Source organism: Pavona decussata, unplaced genomic scaffold, assembly GCF_977016875.1.
Source record: "Pavona decussata unplaced genomic scaffold, jaPavDecu1.1 SCAFFOLD_163, whole genome shotgun sequence".
Taxonomy (NCBI): Eukaryota; Metazoa; Cnidaria; class Anthozoa; order Scleractinia; family Agariciidae; genus Pavona; species Pavona decussata.
The window spans coordinates 366,889-386,573 of NW_028145574.1; the positions used below are offsets into that span (position 1 = coordinate 366,889).

At 37.2% G+C, this 19,685-nt stretch overlaps 1 protein-coding gene across 2 annotated transcripts in view; it reads left to right on the forward strand.

Moving 5' to 3' along the window:
- The window catches only part of LOC146464482 (protein strawberry notch homolog 1-like), a 40,708-nt gene continuing 21,023 nt past the window's right edge, over nucleotides 1-19,685 (forward strand). The window contains exons 1-12 of one of the 2 annotated variants that reach the window (XM_085129768.1): nucleotides 1-23; nucleotides 1,425-1,463; nucleotides 9,974-10,028; nucleotides 10,192-10,288; nucleotides 11,921-11,963; nucleotides 13,565-13,731; nucleotides 13,938-13,976; nucleotides 14,776-14,821; nucleotides 15,433-15,471; nucleotides 16,139-16,187; nucleotides 17,834-17,998; nucleotides 19,087-19,222. In XM_085129768.1, the coding sequence (XP_084985894.1) occupies nucleotides 1,435-1,463; nucleotides 9,974-10,028; nucleotides 10,192-10,288; nucleotides 11,921-11,963; nucleotides 13,565-13,731; nucleotides 13,938-13,976; nucleotides 14,776-14,821; nucleotides 15,433-15,471; nucleotides 16,139-16,187; nucleotides 17,834-17,998; nucleotides 19,087-19,222 (865 nt within the window). In that variant the 5' untranslated portion in view covers nucleotides 1-23; nucleotides 1,425-1,434. Of the gene's footprint in view, nucleotides 24-1,424; nucleotides 1,464-5,737; nucleotides 6,391-9,973; nucleotides 10,029-10,191; nucleotides 10,289-11,920; nucleotides 11,964-13,564; nucleotides 13,732-13,937; nucleotides 13,977-14,775; nucleotides 14,822-15,432; nucleotides 15,472-16,138; nucleotides 16,188-17,833; nucleotides 17,999-19,086; nucleotides 19,223-19,685 lie in introns of those variants that run through there. The other variant, XM_085129767.1, reaches the window with a different exon arrangement.

Genomic DNA, 19,685 nt, shown 5'->3' on the forward strand with positions numbered 1-19,685 from the left:
TGTTACAAGACAGTGACAAGAAAGTAAGTACATTGTCTAAAATTTACAGCAAATTCTACTGGTGTACATGGCTACTGCTGTCGCAGGTGCTGCATTTGTATAATCAAGCTCCGACGATAACAAAAATGCCACAGTAATCATAATCTTCGTAACGGAGCAACGATTTAAAAGTACACTTTTACAGTCAGAATTATTCCATGAGTTAGAACTCCAAGAGAATGGGGTCATCTGTCAGTTGTTCGTCTTGAATTTGATTCCTCTATGTCCACTGTTCACAGAGTATTAAGTTTATTGAGGTAAATACACTCATTCGGTCTTCATGCCGTATCAGGGGTGCTTACCATTTACGCAAACCACCCGGATATAAATTTGCGGCATAAATATGAAATGATTTAGGTTGTCTTAACAGAAGATGGATAACATGCAAAATGTATGCTGTGAATCCCAAAAGGAGTAATAAAAATTCATCACTTTGACCAGAAGCCCATAATTTCAGAAGTACTCCAAATGGAATGATCCGTATCATTTGATTTTCCAACTGGAATTTCCGGGTTTTCCATGTAAATGGTAAGCACCCCAGATCAAGCGACGTCTGACCACACAGGATTCCGCCTAAAATTCAACGAAGTTCGTTCCTGTCTTCTGGCAAATTGCTGTTTCTACTAAAATAAATAGTGTCAAGAGAAAATAAGGGGACAGGGTTTTATTTTTAGACATCGTCTCTGAACGGAAGTCGGTTTTCCGGGACGTCCGCAAACGGTCAGTGTGACGTCACGGGAAGTCATTGGAACGTGTTAACATCGCATTGTACAATGGCAGGTGTTCAATATTCAGTATGCCTTTCCTTAGTGGCATTTAGAGACGTCTAGATACGTTTGCAGAGGTCTCGCGAAACAGAATTCCGTTTTCACGACGTCTAAAAACAACTTAAGTGAAATTCACATATGCCAAGGGCTATACTGGGGTCTCCCTCTCTGTCCCCTTATTTTCTCTTGATAGTGCGAATGAATCAGTCACTACACGACTAAAAGGCAGGGTTTGTTACACAATCTCCTGAGCTAATTATGTCTTGTCCACAAGTTTTGGTGCTCAATTTGGAATCATACCGAGTTTTCTACGTTGAAAACAGCTTGAATTTTGAATACAAAATATTAACGGCAGACTGATCCCAACGGCGGAGGTGACGAGCTTGATAGAACAAACAACAAAAGCTAGAATAACTGAAATATATTTGTTTTAAAAAAAAAACAAATTTTTGCCCGATATTTCGGTTTGCAATACAAACCTTCCTCGGGTTTTGAATTTTGAATAGCCCATTGCCTCGTAACCTCTTCCGCGCAATTCCGTCCATGGCGGTCAGGCTGTAGGACAAAATTAAGAGAAAGGCCTTTAGTCATCAAATTATTCACTATCTTATTTTTAAGGCAATAAAGAATGCACAAAAAGCAGAGAGAAAGCCAGATGTAAGTAAAAAAGGAAATGAAATAATGAGAATTTCGGTGGAAATCCGCCGAACGGGTCATTTCCATCCGCTGTTTCCAGGTAGCCCCAATTTAAAATTGAATTAAATTTGAAAATTCTTTTGTGGAGTGAAAAACGTCCACCTGCAGAACCTGGAGAAATGTCTTCTGGAGCAGAAACGGGAACCAACGCCAAACTCGTAGACACTCTCTCCCAGCCCTACCTCCCTCCCCCCACCCCCTTCAATCATCTCATTTTTCGCTCTCGTCCTAACTCTCGCGCGGTCACTCAAGTAGTGGAAAATGCAGAAAACTAATCTGAGGGGGACGCGGTGTTGCGGCATTGATGTTTTTTTAATGCGGTGATGCGGTGAATAAAATCTCAATTTGCGGTGTTGCGGTGATCTCAAACCCTACGATGTGCGATGCTTGTGTTTTTCACGCTACGGTGTTCGGTGAAATGAAATTATTTGCGGTGCTGTGGTTTCTTGTTTGATCTTTCTCAGACCTAAATTTAACATGTAAACTTCGTTAATCCGTGATAATTTGTGACAAGAAGGTAACATTGTTTTTTTAAAATTTGTAATAAAATACAGACCAACATTATCGAGTTAATCTTCAATCTTCAATGCGAAGCTGTTTTCGTTGAACGGATTCCTCGCAGCGTAGCGAGGTTAATAAATTTTTCGGGCGAAGGCCCGAGCGGAGCTAAGCCGGGCGAATTCGACCGAAAAATGTATTTTTATATATCGTTAATACAACTTGAATACAACTTAATGATAACTTTAATACAATATGAATCTTTCAAAATACTCTAGAGATAAAAAAAACCTGAACGGCGAAGTTTATTAATGTGACAATACTTGTTACTAAGAGGACGCTCGACGCTCTGGAAAATGTTGTTTTATCACTTGGCAGCTTCTCAGGTCAACTTCTCAGTCATGAAGTTCATGAACCTTCATACAAACGAGCTCTCCCGGTAAGTACAAGGAAACTGATTTACGGGTATCAACAGTATCGACGCGCATTGACAAGCGTACGTTTTGATGTGTTTATTTTGTGGAAAATTATTTAGGTATCAAAGTATAAAAGTATTACATCAAGTGTAGAAGTTAAAGTCATGTAGCTAAAAATAATTGTTGCGGTGACGGTGCATCGTCGACTTTTCTTGCGGTGATGCGGTGTTCGTTAATTTTTTTTTTGGCGGTGTTGCGGTGTTCAGGGACCCCCATGTCTCCCTCTAATCTCGTACCGAGATTTTAGTCGGTTCGGGGATGTCGAGCAGATCTGGGTACGAGATTACGATTGGCATGAAGGGGGCGGGGAGGGGTAACGCTCCAAGTTCGGCGTGACCAGTGACAGACGGCTTCCATACTTGACCATACGGCCTTACTTATCTCTCCAGCGCCAAAATCTCGCATTCTACGCCACTTAGATTTTTGAGCCGTTCCCCTCAGCGAGGGGTGCTCCTTGAATAGTTTGGGGCCACTGCCCCTAAACTTTTAACACATTTGCTAAGTTTTGTATTTTTGAAGTACGTTTAAATTTTGAAATTTCTTTTGGAACCTTTGGAGTGGTTGGCTTTCAGAAAAAAAAAAAAAAAGTCTTTTCCGTCGGTCCCCTCCTATCAGGGCATGTATCATACCACTGCGCCACATATGCACGTTTGCCTTCACAGAGCCAAATGACTTCGGACCGCCAAAGAAGAATACGCGAATGAGCACGGAACACCCTCATCCGGGGACCCTCAGACGTTTCTCCATTGTATTTTCTCCTTCTGTTTTAAATCCCTGTTGACTTGAACGGCAATCTCAATCTGTTTGAACCTTTACAACACGGCGCTTTTCTCGCCAAAATAAAAACGCTCAAAAACTATATACATCGGTCGAGTGTTCTTTAGGCCATTTCTCATTTGGAACTCCAGAAAACGTGTATTTTAATTGAAGGAGGAGAGAAACTTAAGCGAGCCGTGAATGTACGTTAGATTTACAGTTTACAGCCCATCGATGGAACAATTCCCCACAATATTTAAGCATTACGTTAACTCGTCCATTGCGCCAGGCGCGTGTACAATTCAACTCAGGTTCAAGTCCCCTGGGAGTTTACAGCCGAGTGATCAAGTGAATCCAAGTACAACCTATACTCGTTTCATTGCATTCACCCGTAAAATACAATCATGTGGCGATAAATTAATCCGATACAGGATTGTGGTACATGTACGGCATGCAACTTGATGAATTTTCTCAGTATGGGCCATCTGACGAAGAATCTTCTAGTGATCTTTAGGTCATCTAGGGACTCTATTCCTCTCAGCTTGTCCTTCCTCATTGCCACTGGATGACCCGTGTAGATTGCCATGTAAATTATTGTGATAATTTTCGCAATCATAGCCACCATTGCCATCATTATCATTGCTATCGTACTCTTTTCCTTTTGCAGCATTGGTGCCATTGCTTAGTGCTGAATGCTCCCGATCAAGTAGCATTGGTGCCATTGCTTAGTGCTGAATGCTCCCGATCAAGCAAAAGTCTCGCCCATTTTCTTTCCCACTTGTTTAACTTTAAATATTCTGTTTTTCTAGATGAATTACCCCATAGAGAGAGAGCCGTCGTCTAGGCTAGGAAGCCGGAAGATCTTCTTTTGATTTTCTCTGAGAAGTGAACCTGGCCTTCCGTTTTGCTATGCCGTTGTCAGTTTGTTCTGTTTTCTTGATCGCGTCCTTGTCTTTTCTCATTTATTAAAAGCTATTAAAGTCTTTCCATAAATTTACTTTGGGAATTTCGATGTATTTGTTTCGCTTTTTTTAAAGGAAGAAACCCTGGTTCAAATGACAACAGCTTTCTTGAACGTGTTTTTTAAAGTGTATGTGACAGAATCTTTTTTTTTTTTTGTTTGCTTTATCAAATGTTTATGTGGTTCTCGTATAAAAAAAGAAAAACCGTATCAATTTTTCTTCCCCGCGTTCGAGGCTTATAAAAGCGTTAAATTATTTCATTTCCGACTGGGTACAATATCGCACAAGATGGGAGACTGGGGATAGTAGGGCTGTGACGTCAGTGCAGGAACGCATAGCTACTTTCTGAATATTCAACAATCCGGTCCACTCATATTTTCGTCCCTCTACACAGAATGACACAACTCTGTTTCTCCCGCGCCCTTTTCCCCAGCTCCCTACCAGGTAAGATTTAGCAAATCCAACATGGCGGCTACAAATTAACCGAGATTCTGGCACTCGCTGGAGCTCTTGCAGTCTGTGCGTTTGCTGAGAAAAGTGCTAGACACTTAATGATAGTAAAGGAAAGAACAGAAGGTGCTAAGCCGGTGGCCCGATGATCTGCAACTCACTTCCTGCCCAAGCAGTGACTGAGTAATATAATAAAATGCAGGATTCTCTTTGCCTACATGTTGGTTTTCCACGATTTTTTTTTCCTGATTTGGAACACCCCCCTACCCCCCCCACCCTCCTTCACATTTCTAATTAACAAATCGACGGCAGTTTTCTATGGTCTATACTCTTATAGACCATAAAATGACGTCAGAAAATGTTCCAAACTCAAGTGGAACCACGAGCCGCAGGCGAGTGGTTTCACTGCCAAGTTTTGGACATTTTATGGCGCCATTTTATGGTCTATAAGAGTATAGACCATAGAAAACTGCCGTCGATTTGTTTTTTACAATAACATGGAAAAAGTACGAGCGGAATTGACTATTTTTTTCGTTGAGAAAGCACGCGCGTTACATCTGACGTCATTTTTATTGTCTGTACTCTTATAGACAATAGCTACGAGCCAATCAGCGCGCGAGAATTTGGACAGTTATTGTAAAATGCTGTATACCTAACGTGCTGTTAACTACAGTGTATCACTCCCATAGTCTGTGAGAATGACATCACACAGAGTGGGTGTGGTAAAACCAATTTAAGCAGGGTGGGGCTGTTTAAAGAAGAAAACGAGACCATTGATATTTTCTAGCTGCCTTTGCCTTTTCCCTACAAATCAACTGTACACCTACCCCGAGCTTCGCGAGGTTTTGCGAGTCACGTATTTCTAGTAAATATATAATGATGATATTTTGAGATAAGCATAATTAAAGGAAAAGTTTTTAAAAACAAGCATAATTTTAGCATATGTAAATTTAATTAAATAAAAAATAAAAAATAAGTCAAAAACACGGGTACGGAACACGACGCGGGTCACGCGAGCGAGAGCTGCGCACGTCGTTTCCTTGGCCCTGAGCTCGAAATCACGTGACGAAATTTTTCGGACTATATTGATGCGCATGTGTCAATTGCGAAGTCATGCCGGAAAATGGTGGATTAAAGTTCGCTGGAGAGAGTTTCCGTTTCTCTTCAGCGTTTATCGCTGACTTTGGCTAAAATGAGTGAAACTAACGTGCCCGATGTCTTTGGACAAGACCTTCTTTCAGCTGCTTTGGGCGAAAGTGGTCTGAATCTCGATGAATACTTTGGAAATGTACCGGGCAATGTTCTGTCCCAGGCCATGCTGGATGTTGGTGATATTATCGGAAGTAGTGATTACGACTTTCTCGATCATATAAACCTTAGTGGAGATTTTAGTCAAGACAATTCTTACATCCCCTTTACAGCACCAAATAACAGTGCAGGGCCTTCTAACTATGCCAATGTTGTGGACAAAACACAAGTTTCTGGAGTGCGAACAACTTTTTTGGAACAACCTCAAACTCTGCCAAGCCTCATTCCTCAGAGTACAATTTTTGGCACTCCTGGACAAATTCTACCGACAAATCACAGCCAGCAGTTTTCTTCGAAACCACCGACTCCTTTAAGTACACAAAAGCTGCAAAACCCTATGACTTCTCCGATATTACTGAATTTATTGAACAGTGGGAATGCCTCGCCTACCTCCTCCGTTAGCAGTGTCACAGACGCCAAGAAGGAACTAACGAAAAAGTAAGCTTAATGTTAAATGACAGATGAATATTTCCAACTAAGCTTCATATATCGTATTTTATGTGATGTCGTCCCGTGATATTATTCTAGCTTTAGGTTGTACTTTGGTTGCAATGTAAAGTAGTTTTACACTTCATTGTCTATTTACTGGCCACTTCTTGCCTAAACCATTTATTTCCGGTTTCGTTTTGGCTTCACTTGCCTGCGAGAGAGAATACCTAAAAACATAAAAAGTTCATCGCGTTTTTCTTTTTTAAAATTAAAGTTCAGGTTATGTTAAATTGGCAGGAGATTTTTTTTCGTTCAATGGTTGATTTTAATGTTTTCTTTGTCATTCCGTTGTGGAGAACTGTCAGACTGTCATTTATGGAAATTAAACTATTTATTATTTGTTGCATTTTATTTAAGTTTTATAGATGTAAAATCATGGTTAACTCATGCTTTGATTAGAAGACTGCTTTTTATTGGCCGTCAGTTTGAGAAAACTGGTTGAATGGCATATTTTTTGCCTCATTCATTTTAGCCTGTGTGAACTTGAAAGTAGCATAATCATGAAGTAGAAACATGATTATGAATCAGAACACACTTCTGAGACAAGTGACTAATTGTAGCAAAAAGCACACAGTAGTATGGTAATACAGTATGCACTGGTCTTCATGTTAAGAAAAGTCTTGTTTCCCTTTTCTCCTTGTCACATGATCTTCCCTGAGGGAGTTACAATTAGGATATGTTTTCAGATGAAATAAAGAAGGCTATCCAAGGCATTTTTTTTTTTTACTTTTTTTCTGCTGGACACTTGCATTACAATAACAGTAACTTGTTTAATTAGCTATGCATGTTATGTTTCAGTGTACTGTTACATGCCCTTATAAATTTGAGCTGTGCAATTAAAGTTGATATAATATTTATTGACAATGATGTATTAATCAGTTAATGTCACAGGCATACTCGGAAAAAAATTTTTTATCAAGAGTCATTACTAGTTCAAATGCTCTACCACTGAGCTACAGGAGACTTGTGAGAGCCAAGGCCATTAAACTAGGTTCATGGGACAAACATCCTGCATAGTGCTAGGATTGGAATGTCAATGTATGGCATCTGCGCAATGGAAATAGTGTGATGGAATATGTTAAGCCTGGTGAATAAATGAGAATGATGTATTAGCATATGGGGAGCAGGGATGGCACAGTGGTGAGAGCACTCGCCTCCCATCATTGTTGGCTGGGTTTGATTCCCAGAGTCGACGCTATATCTGGGTTGAGTTTGTTGTTGGTTCTCATCCCTGCTGCAAGAGTTTTTCTCCGGGTACTCTGGTTTTCGTACCTCCACAAAGACCAACATTTCCAAATTCCAATTTGGCCTGGAAACAGTGGACGAATAGCCACTCTGTGGATGTGCCACTGAAATTCCCATGTATTTATTTATTTATTTATTTATTTATTAATCAGTAAATGTCACAGACATACTTTATTGTAGTATGATCCTTTCAGTTATAAACAAAAATAAGTCAAACCGACCTAATCTGTTGTTGGATTATTGTATATTTTGAGTTCTATGTATTCACTGAATTTACTTCAATTGTGGAGACAGTCATAGAAATCAAATGAATCACTTGAATTGATCATGGGTGATAACTGATTGTGATTACAAGGTTAAATCAGATTCTTCTTCCATGTTGGCATTTGTTCTTTTATTCAAACAAACAAACAAACAGTACGCCATCACGCCAAGGAACATTATGATTTATGAACAATCATTGCACAAGAATGATTCTTTGTTACAAACGTATTGTAATTTCCGTCCCAGACACTGCTTACAGTTTTGGAGCTTTTTAGATGTAATCTGTCCACAAGTGTCGTTTGATTGGACGATATTGTTAGGCAAGATCATCCTTGCAAATATAACTATCATTTTAACAATTTCCCGCCAATTCCAATCAACCTCAGCCATGTAAGTTCTTTCCATTTTTACCATGTTCATGATCATGATTTTGATTAATAAATAAGTTTAATTCTGTCAAGAGTATCGACTATTAAGCTTTGCTGGTTATACTGCCCTATCTCGGCTAAGACTAATTATCAGTCGAGGTAGCGGAACAAACAGAGTTACCTAACAAAACAATGGAATACGGTATGCTTTTAGAGTAGCATTTGTATAAGGGTATCACAATAGACTAATTGACAAAGCACTGTACAAAAATTTCACAACAGACCAAATTGTAATAATGAAGCAAAGACATGTATTTAATACATGAAGTGTGACAAGGATGGCATAAGTGTGATGTTTGAATTGGCCCTAAAAAACTACCAGTGATACAGTTAACATGCAGATTATATTCACTTGGACAGTTAATGGGGAAGGGTAAATGATTAGCCAAAGTAAAGAAACTCAGTAACTGGTGGAGAAGCTGAAACGGTGTGGCAAACCTCCAAATGGGAATGTGGGAAGTTGAACTAAGGAAGGAAAAAGCTTTCATTTTCCAAAAAATGTGGTCAAATGATTATTTTGGATGCTGCTTGTTTTCAATATTTATGGTGGTCAGTTTTGTTCTTAAAAATTGACATAGAAGGAAATACTCCCTCTAATTTGTAGGGATGAAGAAGATGAAGATTTGTAGGATGTAGAGTAATTAAAGATAATACATCAGATGGGGATTCAGACCAGTTTCACCGGTTTATAGAAAATGGACATTTTTTTTACAAAAAAAAGTTATTTTTAGGAAAAAGAAAAGAAAATTCCCAGGTTCAAGTATGTGAAAAGCTTGTCAGAGAGACTTGAAAACCCAGGAAAAGGCACTTTCAGGAGTTAAAATTTAAAATATTATAGGGAGTATGCCCCCGATGTCCCTAGAACATTAAGCATTCGGCACCCCCATTAACGGAAAATGGTCACATTATTTCCTGGATCCACACCTGTACATTGCACCTTACCTTAAAGTGCTTGTGCATAAATATTTTTTTTATTTTCTCACCTGTGTCTATGCATCAGCCAAAGAACTTCTGCTAAAAAATGTTTTGATTTGCAGAAGACGCTATTTTTTAGCATTTTTTTGAATACTGTATTTTTGCATTCTACCCTTGTTGCTGACTAGGAAGGCTAATGGACATCATGTGACGTAGATTCAGGAACCAGTGCTAGAGTGTTGCAAACAAAGTGAAAGGAAAAATAATTAATAGTGTTGGTATCTTGTTGTCGGTCTTCATCTTATATCTGCAATGTCATCGCCTGAAGAGAGCTTGTCTGACACAGAAAGTGAGCAATTGAACAGCTAAGACCAAATTGAAGTCATGTGTTCCTTAATCTGTTACTGCTCCGAGAAGAACTGAGAGAATAGTAAGTCAAGTGGTGAACCAAAATGGCAGTAAATTTAAAGGTTTTTGAAAATCATTTAAAAAATTGCATTTTATCGAAAATATTGCAAAAATTTTTGCAGAACTTCTTTGTGCGACATGTTGATTCAGATGAGAAAATACATGTATAATATATATAAATATCACACATGGACACTTTCAAAACATCAATCATCATTAATTCCAATCTTTTTTGTTATAAATAGACATTTTGCTTATTTTGTTATTTTCAGAGATGTTTCAAGGTTGTGGTCAAATCATGATGTGACATTGAACCGTGTAATAGAGGTGAGTTTAGTCCCTCTGTTCTGTTGATGTATTAATTTCAATAAAGAAGATTGATTGGACAAGGTTGCAATAAAGAAGATATTAAGTATTATTTTTTCGTGATGATTGACCCCTTGAAGGTAATATTTATCATAATAAATCTTGAAAATGATTAATGTTTTAGAACAAGGGTTCTGAGAGCAATGAGAACGAAGAGGAAGAAGATGAAGAAGAAGAACTTGGTCACACGGATACTTATGCTGAATATGTTCCTAGTAAATGTAAGTTTCACTGCTGTCATGTATCTGTAATATTAACAGTGGACTGGAAGTTACTATTTATTCTTATTCTCAGTATGCAAATTTTAAAGTTGTATTTGGAATTTTTAAAATAGAATTTCAGGGTTTATTCTCAAAATTGGTCAATTGGGGCCCAGTGGGCCCCCTTCTGTAATTTTTAGGGACATTTTTCAAGAAAGGGGGCCCAAGAAAAAGGGGCAACAAGAATATGTTTGAACGTCTTTGTGCGGTCTACTCAGCCAAATCCAAAACAACTTAGTGCTTTTTTGACCTTTCACATTGGCCGGATGCTTTGTGGCCATTATGGAACATTTTGAGCGAGATTGAGAAGGCCTGGATACAAGAAGCTGCAGAATCCCGGATGTTTGTCTTGTAAAATAATGCCTCTCCTCGCTTGCAAATGGTAACTCTCCCTTTATTTTTTCCCAATAATTATTGTTTTATATGCACGGAAGCAAAAAGAATAACTCAGAAGTAACTCAAGAAAGTGCAGAATATGAACTCAGAAACAAACGAGGAACAGAAAGGCAATTGAGACAGTAAGAGGCTATAAATTTCGAAGTATAGAGCGATGGTCATAACAATCTTATTATCAGATGTTTTTAAATGTACTATATTTCAGAAAATAAGTGCTTATTCTTTGGCACAATTTTGTGTGCCCCATTTGATGCGCCAAATGTAAATTTTATGCAGTACTTTTTTTCAAATTGTGGAAATCCTGCGAAGTCATGCTCTAGAATAAACCCTAGTATTTGTAATTATTAAGCTGCTTTTATTGAACCACATCTATTTTGACACTCTTCCACCAAAAACAAATGTCCTCAATAAGGTCTTTGAAAGAATGCAGTGAATGGGATGTAAACTAATTTACTGCTTAGATGGAAGAATTTTCTCAGCCAGCTTCTGGATGGACTACTGTTAAAGATCCATGAGTTTGAGCAAAACTACATTTATTTAGCTTTTCCAAAATTTGACCATATAACTAACCAAAACATATCACAAATCGGTTTTTTTAAATACCACAAATGCAGTGTCACTCAGTACAAAAATTGTACTTGTGCATATTGAAGACCATTTTTAACCTGACTGATGTTTGACCCCTTAGTTTTGGACTCTTTCCTTTGCATTTTCAAAGATGGAAGAGGGGACTGTTAAAAAAAAAATCTGACCTCCAAATAGGGGACTTACATGTAACAAAGACAGGGAGCTTAATAGAGCTCTTATAATTTGGCCCCTGTGGCTAGCAACTCTTCATAACATGAAGCTTTTGATCTTACCAGGTATAATGATTATTATTGTTTTTTTCACTTGTAACTTATATTGTGCAAATATTATTGTTATATCTGTCTTTTGTTGTAATTTTAAATCTGTTGTTGGGTTAGAAAATTTTCAAACCAATCTGTTTTTTTTTTTTGTTCAGGTTCTTTACCATAAGCTGGAAGAAAGATTTAAAAACTTGAAAATAATTAAACCAGAACTTGAGCTTTCCTCAGGACATAGCATTTCCACCCTGTCGTAAATTGATATGAATGTGACAGTGGCTTTCTCTTGTTTTACAAGTTTCTGATTGTTGCAATCTCCATTGTAGTTACAATTTCCTACTTTATGTTACAGTACGAATAGGACAACGTCATCCTGATCCTGTGGTTGAAACAAGGTACTAAATATTATTTTAGGAAATTGTTAGGAGTATGAAAGGAGTGGCTGGTCAAATTTTTTTTTCCTGATAGAGCTCTGCCAATGCTGCAGGAAAAAGAATTCAATTTATGGCTGGAAATACTTTTCTTTTTTGACAAGATGTGTGTACTTTCATTAACTATATTTTAATGTAATTCTGGGTGAATCACAGAATTGGTTGGACAATTGAAGGGCTGGGTGGTAAAGGACCTATGCTGAATTTTGGGTTACTTTTTGGGTTTTGTCCAATTTTCAACAATAAATTTTATTATAATTTTTTTTGTAAACTATGGTTATCATTCATTGCCAAAACACTGGTCCATGTTTTGTTTTTCTGTTTCTGCCATAATTTTGCTGAAGGTTTTATATCAACATTGCAACTGAAGTTAAAGTATTAAAATGGAAAGGGAGATTTACCTGCTTAATAAATGTTCTTTGTAGATGAAAACAAAAGAAGGGCAGTAAAGGTAGCAAAGTGACACGCTCTCGTAACATTCTTCACGAGATTCTATAGGATCTTTTAGGATCTTGTAAAATCCTGCAGGATCTTTTTTGATCCTAAATGACAATAGTCCTAGAAGGTCCTTACAACATCCGTGCAAGGTCCTGTAAAATCATACAGGATTATTGGGGGATCCTATGAAAGATCCTTTGATATCAATAGCAAAATCTTTGAAGATCCGTGTAAGATCGATTAAGATCCTTCAAGATCTTTGCAGAATCGTGCAGGAACATATGGGAAGTTGACAAAATCGTCAAGGGTCTTTGAGGCCAATAATTGAAGATCCCCTCTAGAGGTGCTGTAAGATCCTTAAGCAGCTCTTTAAAGATCTGGTAACATCTTTAGTATGATTTTTGGGAAGATCTTTAGTAAGATTTTCGCTTGACATTTTGTAAGAAATAAGTATGTTCAATCTGTGTTTTTGAATGAAGTATGAGTCATTGTGTCAAACATGATTGAAATCTGAAGAAAAAAGAAAAAAGACCTAACATTTGACATAATTGGTCCTTTACACACATACTGAAGTGTTGTAATTTGTAAATCCAAAACATTCATTCCCTCCCCTCCATAGAAGGTTTGAGTCACCCCATTGACCCCACTGGAAATTCCAGTTTAGTTTTCATACTTCCTTTTTGAAGACTGCCCCTCTCTTTTTGCTTGGAATTTCCAGTGACCTTCCTAGGGTAGGTATGGATATTATCTGGAGCTCAGTGTATTGCAAGAAAGGGTGCAAACAAATTACATGGCTATTTTCAACTTTATTTAAGTCGTGTCTGACAATTGGTAGACAATCGGTAGATTTAAAATTTTTGTCAGCCTTTTGTTTGTTGGGTAATTCACATTTAATTATTAAATATGAATTAACCAACAAACAAAAGGCTGACAAAAATTTTAAAAAATGTAAAAAAAAATTAAAATAAAATAAACAGGCCAAAAATAACAACTTACATGGAAGTCAAATTTTACGGCTTTGATGTAAACTATCATACTGCATGTAATAGAAGTAAACTTCTTACTCTCTTTACCTTCCTGATTTTTATCAGATGGATTTAATCTTTGTTTAATATATCTTTTCTTAGCTCATTATCAAGCGTCACTCCTCCCAACATTTGGTATCGACTGATGTTTCCTCAAGAAGTAATAGACAACTGCTATTTGTCAGCATTACAGTTGGAAGCCGTTGTTTATGCTTGCCAGCAGCATGAGACATTTTTAGCAGATGGAACCAGAGCTGGCTTTTTGATAGGTAATCATCAAGTGATTATTAATATTTTGATGTGTTCAAAGTTCTATATAATCCATATATATTTTGATGCCCTTAAGATAATTTGATGGACAAGAAAGGCCATTTTCACAATTGTTATAAATAATGAGAAATCAGCCTCACCTGAGGCTTATACCCTTGGTGAATAAACTACATATCCCCTCATTGCTTATTATTGGTCACTGTAGGTGATGGTGCTGGTGTTGGTAAAGGAAGAACAGTGGCTGGTAAGTTAAAAGTTGTATTAATAAATATTGTAGTATGGGGACAAGTCATGCATTTTTCTGTGTGAGCTGCTCATGTCAGCTGGGTCATGGAGGAAGGTTGAATGTTATGCTAAAGGAAATCCACTGGCCTCATCATGAGAACAGGGATAGGTTCTGGGTCTGCTACTGGGGAGAGTTGACATACTCGATTTGACATACCCTACTCAACCTGCCAGTCTCGCTGCCCAAATTGTACTTGGCCTCAAAAAGTTCTATCATATCTCACAAGGTATCAAATCGCTAAACTGGCTGCCTGTTAGTGACAGAATTTACTTGAACGATGCCGCAATGATGTTCAAATGTGTTGATAAACTCATCCCTGACTACTTAATCGAAAAATTTACTCCGCATTCTGAAATACTAGACAATGCGATCAACTGAACATAATTTCCAAGGTGCCCTCTAATCACCGGTCAGCGGTCCTTCACCTACCGTGGTGCTACGCTCTGGAACAATCTAAAGATATTGTTGACCTACTTTTTTCTGATCAATCTATGAATTTGTAAATAGTAAATCCAATCCATTGTATCTTAACTGACAGTGGCAAGTAAAATGTTCATATCTAACTTGCATGTGAAAAGATTTCCCCAGCCTTGTGTTCAAGCTACAGTCAATCCCAAGAATACAAAAATTGTGCAGTGGCAGAACTACAGTATAAAGCTACCCACCTTAAACCAGGGGAAGATTGCACATGAAGTACTATATGTAGATACTCTTATGCCTGTCATGATTAGCCAACAGTTATCTTTCTTACTTGCAGGAGTTATTTATGAGAATTATTTGCTTGGAAGGAAAAGGGCCCTTTGGTATGTGTACATTATAGCTTTTGCATAGTTTGGGTTTAAGGGTTTTTGGTGCTTTCAAAGCAAAAAACCACTAGGGGAGTATGGATAAATAATTACAGGTGTAGGGTAGTATTTTTTTTTGTAATTTTTTTTTTTTTATTTTAGCACACGTTACAATACTTAAAGAACTTGATTAACTAATAATTGCAGTTTACAGCTTATCTACAACATACCAAGAGGAAACAAAGGAAAAGTTACAATTTACAAAACACTGCTCGGAATAAGTTACTTAAAAACACTAAACAGTACTTACAAATAACTACTTACAAGAACTTATTAGGTGTAGGGGAGTATGGATAAGTAATTACAGGTGATTGAGTATTACTGGCTTTCAGTGTGTCGTGCTCATATACATTTATCACAGTCTTATTATAGTATCCTTACGAAGTTCTGTTGACACTTGATGAGTGAATGTAACTACAGCATCAAGTTAAAATATGTGGTTGGGTGTCTTCAATTTGGTATAGACATCCCTTGACAGGGCCTGTGCCATGGCTCAGATGGTTTTGACATAGCTATGATGTTGTTAAATTTGTGAAGATGCTGACATTGTATGTGGTTTCTTTCCATAGGTTGAGTGTTTCAAATGATTTGAAGTATGATGCTGTCAGGTAAACTTTGTGTTCTTTGTATGGTACTTGATTATATTTGTTTTTGACTGGTGATATTTTTATTCTCAAAGCAATATGACTTAATCATTTCCATCACCTGGATCTCAGCAACACTCACTGGCTAATAGTCATTAGCATACCTCAGTGACCGACTATCGCGTAACACGCAATCTGATTGGCTACACAGGTGCCGTCTATCGATTGATAGACGGCAATTTGTCAGCGCGCGCGTGATTTAGCATGCATCATTACACAAAATATATCAAAATTAATGAAATAAAAAGATTTTTTGCTTGATAGATCGATCACTGAGGTATGCTAAAACAATTAGATGGCTCACTCTCGGTTTCTATCGCCTTTGATAGTTGGCTCGGGGCGAAGCCGATAGAAACCTTGAGCTCGCCGTCTCATTGTCAATTAGCCCTCGTATCAATGTCATCCGCCCTTGCAAAATCTGCAGGGAATGCCACATATGCGTCCCAAGATCCATTCATTCACGGCAATCAATATTGTCCCAAAGAATCTCTACTCCTATCTGTATTAGAAGTGCGTTCTTTCTATGTCAACTGCAATAAATTTATATATTATTTTATTCAAATTACATATTAATGATAAATGAATATACTTTCTAGGATGCATAAATTACTTTCATGTTATCTCTTTGTAGGGATCTAAAGGACATTGGCTGTCATGTTCATGTGTCTTCGCTAAACAAGGTAACAGCGCATTGCTGTGAATAACAATATTATTATTATTATTATTGTTATTATTATTATTATTATTGTTATTATTATTATTACTATAATTGTTAATAAATTTTTATTGACATAACGGTACTTCCAAGTCTTTCACTCATTGATCTTTCTCTTTGAAGAATGCCTTGTTTATTTCTGGTGATAATCCCAAATTTCTTTCCTGTCACAGCTCACTAATCAACAAATAATACAAATATATAAAGAACTTTTTACTTGTTTTCTTACAAAATGCAAAGCATTGTGGTTATGAGGGGAAAGAAAACTTTATTAAGATACACTATGTAGAAACCACAATGCAGTGCGTTATTTTTGTACAGAGAGGTGATCGAGTTTTTAACCGTAAATCTATAAGATTCCTCCTATATTTTCTCCATATGAGCCAGAATGGCCTGTTAACAGGCCATTCTCCATTGTTGATGAGTGAAATTTATTTCACATATCAAGATAACTGAAGGATAAAAGTTTAAGAAAAATGATAACTGTTTTGATTTTTGAAAACATGTTTCGACAGCTCTTCTGTTATTTTCATTTAAATTATAAAGTACAAAGTTGAATTTATAATAACTACATACAAATGCTAATGAGAAAAACTGTAGCTTACAGAATAATTAAAGAATAATTATGTGACAATGTGTGACAAGAAAGAGAGTTTTAAATTTGCATTGTGCAATTGTTGTTGTGAAAGACCCTGCCCCAAGTGGGCTCTGTTCATGTGTTCTTTACAAATTTTTGTGTGCAGCCTGTAATGCCTGTTATGTTGGCAAAACCACCTGGCATTTTTTCACACACATTGACGAACACTTAGCCATTGATAGGGCCTGTCACGTATTTAAACACTTCCAAGATTCCAAACAGTGATGGGTTATTTATCTGCTATTTGCTGTTAAAATTGCTAATTTCTGTTTCACATGCAGTTCTTTTAAAACATTATTGAATTAGCTGCATAACTAGCATTTTCAACTCTTTCAGTAGTCATGAGATTGAATACATGAAAATGTGTACTTTTGGACAATGGAGGAAAGAATGAATAAGTGAATGATCTTCACAGTTATATATGCAACTTAAACAGTTGGAAAGAGAAAGCCTAAAAAAAATTCAGGCTTGAACAGGACTCCAACCCATGACCGCTGCGATACGGGTGCAGAGTTCTACCAATTGAGCTATCAAGCCAACTGGGAGCTGTATAGGTGATGAGATGAAAGTGAATATATGAGATTCACACATTTGAACTACAGAAGAAAGAATGAATGAGTGAATGATCATTCTAGTTATAACACAACTTAAGCAGTTGTGAAAAGAAAGCCTGAAAAATAATTCAGTTCAAATGTATGAATTTTCATATTTTCATTTCTTTTACAAATTCACAAAATGACTAGCTCCCAGTTGGCTTGGTAAAGCACTGCACTGGTATTGCAGAGGTCATGGGTTCAAATCCTGTTGAAGCCTGAATTTTTTAACAGCTCTCAACTGCAATGATAATTCTTTAATCATTCTCTCCATAGTCAAGGCAATTGAAAGTAATTGTACGGAATAGCTTTTCATGTTTCTTAAATTTTTTTCCAAAATAATGTCATCTGACTTGTTATGGAATTATTTCTCTTTATTAGTTCAAATATGATGCCAAGTTGTCATCCAGAATTAATGGGAAAGTGAAGAAGGGTGTGATATTTGCTACATACTCATCACTAATTGGAGAGAGTCAGGGTACAGGCAAATACAACACAAGGATGAGCCAACTACTACACTGGTGTGGCTCTGAATTTGATGGAGTTGTATCCTTCACAAGGATAGTTGATTCTTGTTGGTACTGGGCTGTGTTTTGTGTGTTTGTTCGGCAACCTGACTTATATTGTTCCATTTTCCTAAGTTCTTTTCCTTATCGTCATAATTAAGTCATAGGACTTTAGATATCATTCCTACCTTTCCTGGCCCACAAAATGTCTTTTACTTTCCAGGGATTACAAGATTTCATAGAGTCAATTGGATTTGCAGTAGTGATACCTTCCAAGTTTCAACATGAATCACAGTGCTCTAACAAATAATCAGGAGATCAACAACCATGCAGTTTTATTGAAATCTGAGCCACCACTGTAACATACATGTAGTGCCGTCATTGCTGTTTTCACAGTCAATTTTCTTGAAATCTAAGGATTTGTTTTCAAAACTACCCCCAGAACTTATAGGTTAGAGATTTTTCATATGGTACTGAGTTTATTTTAATGAATTCCATGAGAGCATTTTTATCTGATTTATATGGAAGTCTTTTAGTTCTATGGCACAGTTCTGAGCAATGGTACAGCAATATCAAGAGGATCTGCCCCATTTGAAAATATTTAAACCTATCAGTGGTCTCGGTAAAATGTCAGACTAAACCAGATTAGTCAGAATTCCTGATAATTGAAGCACTGGGTCAAATCTGCCTCATGTTGAGTTTTAGTTTCAGTTTTTTTTTTCTCAGGGTTGTCTCATTTTTTCCATATGGCCTACAGTTTATTCAAAAAATATGGTCCTATATTTTTTGTTTGCTTTGCCTTGCCTTTGATTCTCAATAAAAACTCCTTGGAAAGGCACAGTTTAAACAATGCTACAAACACAAACAGAGAAGAGCAACCAGGTTGCAGGCTCTCCTTATCCATGCATGGACATTTTAGTGAAAATGAAAATCATACTTGGAAAAAAATGCAGGCAATGTTTTTTAAATAAGTTGTACAGTGTAGGTTGTAGGAAAAAATGAGGTAATACTGATTAACAGTGGCCAAAGATTAAACATGATTATTCAGTTACACCACTGCACTGTTTGTTGTCCAGGTATGAAATAAGTATAGGTAGCATTTTGATTTTTCCTTGATTCCTGCTTTAGATAGTGTTAGATGAGTGTCACAAAGCTAAGAACTTGGTTCCAACAGGTTCATCAAAGCCCACTAAGACTGGATTGGCTGTGCTAGAACTACAGAACAAACTGCCCAAGGCTAGAGTTGTGTACTGTAGTGCAACAGGTATGGGAACAAATTTCACTGGGCTGTCATTAACGAAGCTATATAGAGTAACAATTCTGGTAATGGTCAAGACCTTGCATAGAGAGGCACCTCCCTATCGACTGACTTTTAACCCTTGATGCAAAATTTAAATAAATGTGAGTATCACAGAAGGTGAGTTCTGTCGTATCAATGTGGGGCTAACAACTAGCCTGTGGTTGCCTAGGTCACAGTTTTACTCCCAGCTGTTACCAACACTTAGGTTTAGTGGCAAGTATACTCACTAAGCCCACTAATCACCATGGGAGGGAGAGAGGGATGGATGGGAAAACTTGAAGCTGCCTGAGCATGATGCAGCTCTCCATCAACAAGATCAATGTGCTTGTGCTTCATAGGAACTACTGCTAATCAGTCTTCTTATACTGAACCTTTAGAGTTTGCTAAATGGACTTCTAAGTATGGCTCTAAGCACGTTAACTTGTGT